Source organism: Coregonus clupeaformis, chromosome 14 (assembly GCF_020615455.1).
Source record: "Coregonus clupeaformis isolate EN_2021a chromosome 14, ASM2061545v1, whole genome shotgun sequence".
NCBI classification, from domain to species: domain Eukaryota; kingdom Metazoa; phylum Chordata; class Actinopteri; order Salmoniformes; family Salmonidae; genus Coregonus; species Coregonus clupeaformis.
Window position 1 is genome coordinate 3,577,666 of NC_059205.1, and position 4,690 is coordinate 3,582,355.

Consider the following 4,690-nt stretch of genomic DNA (forward strand, 5'->3'; position numbering starts at 1 on the left):
TTGGAGACATGATACTGGAGGAGAGGCTGGGGTTGGAGACATGATACTGGAGGAGAGGCTGGGGTTGGAGACATGATACTGGAGGAGAGGCTGGGGTTGGAGACATGATACTGGAGGAGAGGCTGGGGTTGGAGACATGATACTGGAGGAGAGGCTGGGGTTGGAGACATGATACTGTAGGAGGCTGGGGTTGGAGACATGATACTGTAGGAGGCTGGGGTTGGAGACATGATACTGGAGGAGAGGCTGGGGTTGGAGACATGATACTGGAGGAGAGGCTGGGGTTGGAGACATGATACTGGAGGAGAGGCTGGGGTTGGAGACATGGTACTGGAGGAGAGGCTGGGGTTGGAGACATTATACTGTGTATATTTAGACAATAAAAAAGAATGTGCCATTTAAGATTTAATTTATTGAAACTGTAATATCAACTGGTTATATTAAAACGTGGCCTTGTTTTGTTAATTTAGCAGACGACAGACTCTTATTTCCTGAGTCCTCATCGCGGTCACAACACCTATTTTATGGATGTAAAAAACGTGATGTAATATCACAGAATAAAATGGAACAGAATATTTTTCCAAATGTAGCTAGAGTATCTATAGATTTAAGAAAGATTCAAGAGAATGGATCTGTGGTATTCAAAGTGGAGGAACCAAGATTTAAGACTACAGATTATTTTATGGGACAATATACAAACGTTATTCAGCAAGAATTTGAAAAATAGTTTTATTGAGTAAATGTATTTTTTGGTTCTCTTAATTTTGTTAGGAGAGATGAAAATGTAATTAATTGAAGGTTATTTCTTAACGTGAAAATCTACATTTACCGATTTTGGAAGGTTGTGTCATTAGATTTGGGGTGGAGTCGCTCGAATTTCGGACGGAAAAAATAGGTTCACCAGAAATTCTGGCGGAAAAAATGAGGTCCCCGCTGAAAACGTTTTGAATACATCTGGTGGTATAAATCAATGCATGTCACTGTCTACACAGACTGTATTACACAGTGGTGGGCTTCATACAGGTTGTGAAGTTTGCATGGCTCTGTTTTTAAATCAGCTAGTAGTCACTAAACGTGTGTGTGAGGTTTGCCCTTCATAACCACCTGTAGCTTGTAGTAATACAATGTCATTGATTGATTGTTTGTGATGTCATCTCCTAACCTTCTCCCCTCTCTCTACCCTCTGTCCAGGAGTTCTTTGATCATGCGAAGAAGCTGTGGGATGACGAGGGAGTTAAGGCGTGCTTCGAGAGGTCCAACGAGTACCAGCTCATCGACTGTGCACAATAGTAAGTTCGATCTCCATCATAATCTACCTCCCATCCTCCACCTACTGCTATCAGCTGGTTGTGGGAGCTCCTAATATTTAAGCCTAGCTATCAGCTGGTTGTGGGAGCTCCTAATGTTTAAGCCTAGCTATCAGCTGGTTGTGGGAGCTCCTAATGTTTAAGCCTAGCTATCAGCTGGTTGTGGGAGCTCCTAATGTTTAAGCCTAGCTATCAGCTGGTTGTGGGAGCTCCTAATGTTTAAGCCTAGCTATCAGCTGGTTGTGGGAGCTCCTAATGTTTAAGCCTAGCTATCAGCTGGTTGTGGGAGCTCCTAATGTTAAGCCTAGCTATCAGCTGGTTGTGGGAGCTCCTAAAGTTAACCGTCTACACAAATGTTATATCAGCAAACTTTAGGCCTACCTTTTTACTTTAGTCGGGTGTTTGCTGATGAAGGGTGAGCAATGAAGCTGCTTTGTTGTTGTTGCTGGCTTTGCATTGCAGTGTTTGAGTTGAATCACTGAGTCATTTTGCTAAACCAGTTAGCCTGCTATCCCTTTGCAGGCTACGTCCTCTCCGGGTAGTTTTGACAGCTTCACAGATTGTAACCATGATGTGAATATCTGACACAGATGCATGTTTGTTTTAAACAGAGCACTATTGAGCCCTATGAGCCCTGGTCAAAAGTAGTGCACTATATAGGGAATAGGGTACCATAGGGCCCTGGTTAAAGTAGTGCACTATATAGGGAATAGGGTGCCATAGGGCCCTGGTTAAAGTAGTGCACTATATAGGGAATAGGGTGGCAGACTAGTCAGTCATATTCGTCTCTGTGACTTGCTGTATGTAAAACTCTCCAATTATGCCTACCTACAGTAGGTGCTGATAGCAGTGGTTGGATGGTGTTGTACTGGGTTGTACTGTAGGGTTGGGTTGTACAGTACCGCTCTAGTTGAGGCCTAGTTCCTAATCTACAGGCCTCTGCTGTTCCACCTGTTTCCTCTGGTGCTCAGTGGAGATCTGTCAAATAAGGACTAAATATTACCACAGTGATGGGCCACAGAAGCTGTACGATACGATATATACTTTACTGTCCATTTACCCCCCAAAAACAATACACTTCATTAATAGTTAAAACACACATTTATTCACAGTCTCTGCAGCCTCCTCTGTAGCTCAGCTGGTAGAGCACGGCGCTTGTGACGCCAGGGTAGTGGGTTCGATCCCCGGGACCACCCATACGTAAAAATGTATGCAGACATGACTGTAAGTCGCTTTGGATAAAAGCGTCTGCTAAATGGCATATTATTATTATTATTATTATTATTATTATTATTATTATTATTATTATTATTATTATTACTACTGTATTGGGCCTACAGCTGTCCTCTGTCCCACTGTAGAAAGTTGAAGTTGGTAACAGGCCTAGTATCAGCTGCCTTCCTATACTATTGTTATGTGTCCTAAAAATAATTGCGTTAGCTCCCCAAACAATTGACCTAGACTTTAGCTCGGTAGGCTAAGATTGTCTTGTGGCTCACAGGAGACCCGGGCTCAAACTAAGAATGTGCATTTTACGTTATTTGACTGTTTGAGGACTAGCATAATATTTTTTTCGGGGGTACTCAAATGGATTTTTTAAATGTTTAATTTTCTAACACAAGGCCCGCACTGTAAAGAATTGGGAGAGCAGTTATCTATTTGCCAACAGATCGCAACAATTTATCATAACCGTTAACATTACCACGTTGACTCCAATACTTCCCACAGTTGTGTCAAGTTGGCTGGGTGTCTTTTGGGTTTGTGGACCATTCTTGATACACACGAAACTGTTGAGCGTGAAAAACCCAGCAGCGTTGCAGTTGTTGACACAAACCGGTGCGCCTGGCACCTACTACCATACCCCGTTCAAAGGCACTTAAATATTTTATCTTGCCCATTCACCCTCTGAATGGCACACATACACAATCCATGTCTCAAGGCTTAAAAATCCTTCTTTAACCTGTCTCCTCCCCTTCATCTACACTGTTTGAAGTGGATTTAACAGGTGACATCAATAAGGGATCATAGCTTTCACCTGGATTCACCTGGTCAGTCTATGTCATGGAAAGAGCAGGTGTTCTTAATGTTTTGAACACTCAGTGTCAATTTAATCAATAAAAAAGCAAGTGCCATTTAAGATTTAATTTATTGAAACCCTAATATCAACTGGTTATATTATAACGTGGCATAATCTTATTTCCTGAGTCCTCATCGCGGTCACAACACCTATTTTATGGATGTAAAAAAACGTGATGTAATATCACAGAATAAAATGGAACAGAATATTTTTTCCAAATTAAAAAAGTTTGCCAGTGCGAAGTGATGCGCATCTCACGCCTGGTACATCTATGCTCAAAGAGTAATAATTTGGTTTCATGGTTACAAACCGAAATCTGTGATTATAAAAAAAAAAAAAAAAAAAAACGGACATTCTATTTAGATGATTCTGCGTGTTCTTTGGAATGTTCTAAATGGATGAACAATTCTACATTGAACACTGCATGGGGATGAATTAAGGACATGACATCTGTTTTGGGGAGTAGGCTTCATGATTCTGATGAAAATACACTCTTTCTTTTCAAACTGTTTTTTTTGTTTTTTGTGTTGCATATTTTCAGTGTGGAACCTGTGTGTTTAGTGGGGGTTATAGCCCAGGCTAACCAATTCTAAATGGCGCTAGTAGTTTGCAAAGTAGCCTAAGCAGAACATTGACGGGACGCAATTATTTCAGAAACTGCAGCTCGTTGTTTGGAACACATATTTTTCCTACTTCGATCAACCAGTCCATTGGCAAGGAATGCAGCTTGTGTATCCCATCGGGTAGATGTGTTTTTAAAGGAATGTATTTGTTTAGGCCAGACGGGAGCTTGTGTGCGCGCTCAGTACGGGTGTGGAGGGAGCGGTCAGAACACAATGGAGTGAATGAGAAGAGGAGGGTAAAGGACATTTAGGGAGAAGAACTGTGTGATGCTTGGATTGGTTTCTTTTTTGTTGTACCCAGCAAATGCACATGTACAAATGGAACACTAGAGTCAAAGCAAATAAACGTTGTCTTGAAGACAAAATGTCACTTGTCCGTTCGGGAAGCCACAAAGCACATTCCCATCAAATAGTTTTACAGTATTTGAATGTGATCTCTGGTCCATTCAAGGACTCGATTACTCATTCCCATCGCAAGCTTAAAAACTGTCAGGTGTGTGTGTGTGTGTGTGTGTGTGTGTGTGTGTGTGTGTGTGTGTGTGTGTGCGCACACATCCGCACACACATGTGCGCGTACACACACCGTATATAATGTACATCGTACGCACACATACGTGTGTGTGTGTCTAGCTGATGTCACTTGTGAATTGTCTACAGTTTGGACTCAACAAGGCTCCATACAT

General features: G+C 41.8%; 1 protein-coding gene across 1 annotated transcript in view; it reads left to right on the top strand.

Moving 5' to 3' along the window:
* The window catches only part of LOC123481051 (guanine nucleotide-binding protein G(olf) subunit alpha-like), a 65,307-nt gene extending 60,818 nt beyond the window's left edge, over window positions 1-4,489 (top strand). The window contains exons 5-6 of the mRNA XM_045224629.1: window positions 1,192-1,289; window positions 4,162-4,489. Of these exons, the coding sequence (XP_045080564.1) occupies window positions 1,192-1,289; window position 4,162 (99 nt within the window). The 3' untranslated portion in view covers window positions 4,163-4,489. The remainder of the gene's footprint in view (window positions 1-1,191; window positions 1,290-4,161) is intronic.
* The last annotated feature ends 201 nt before the right edge of the window (window positions 4,490-4,690 follow it).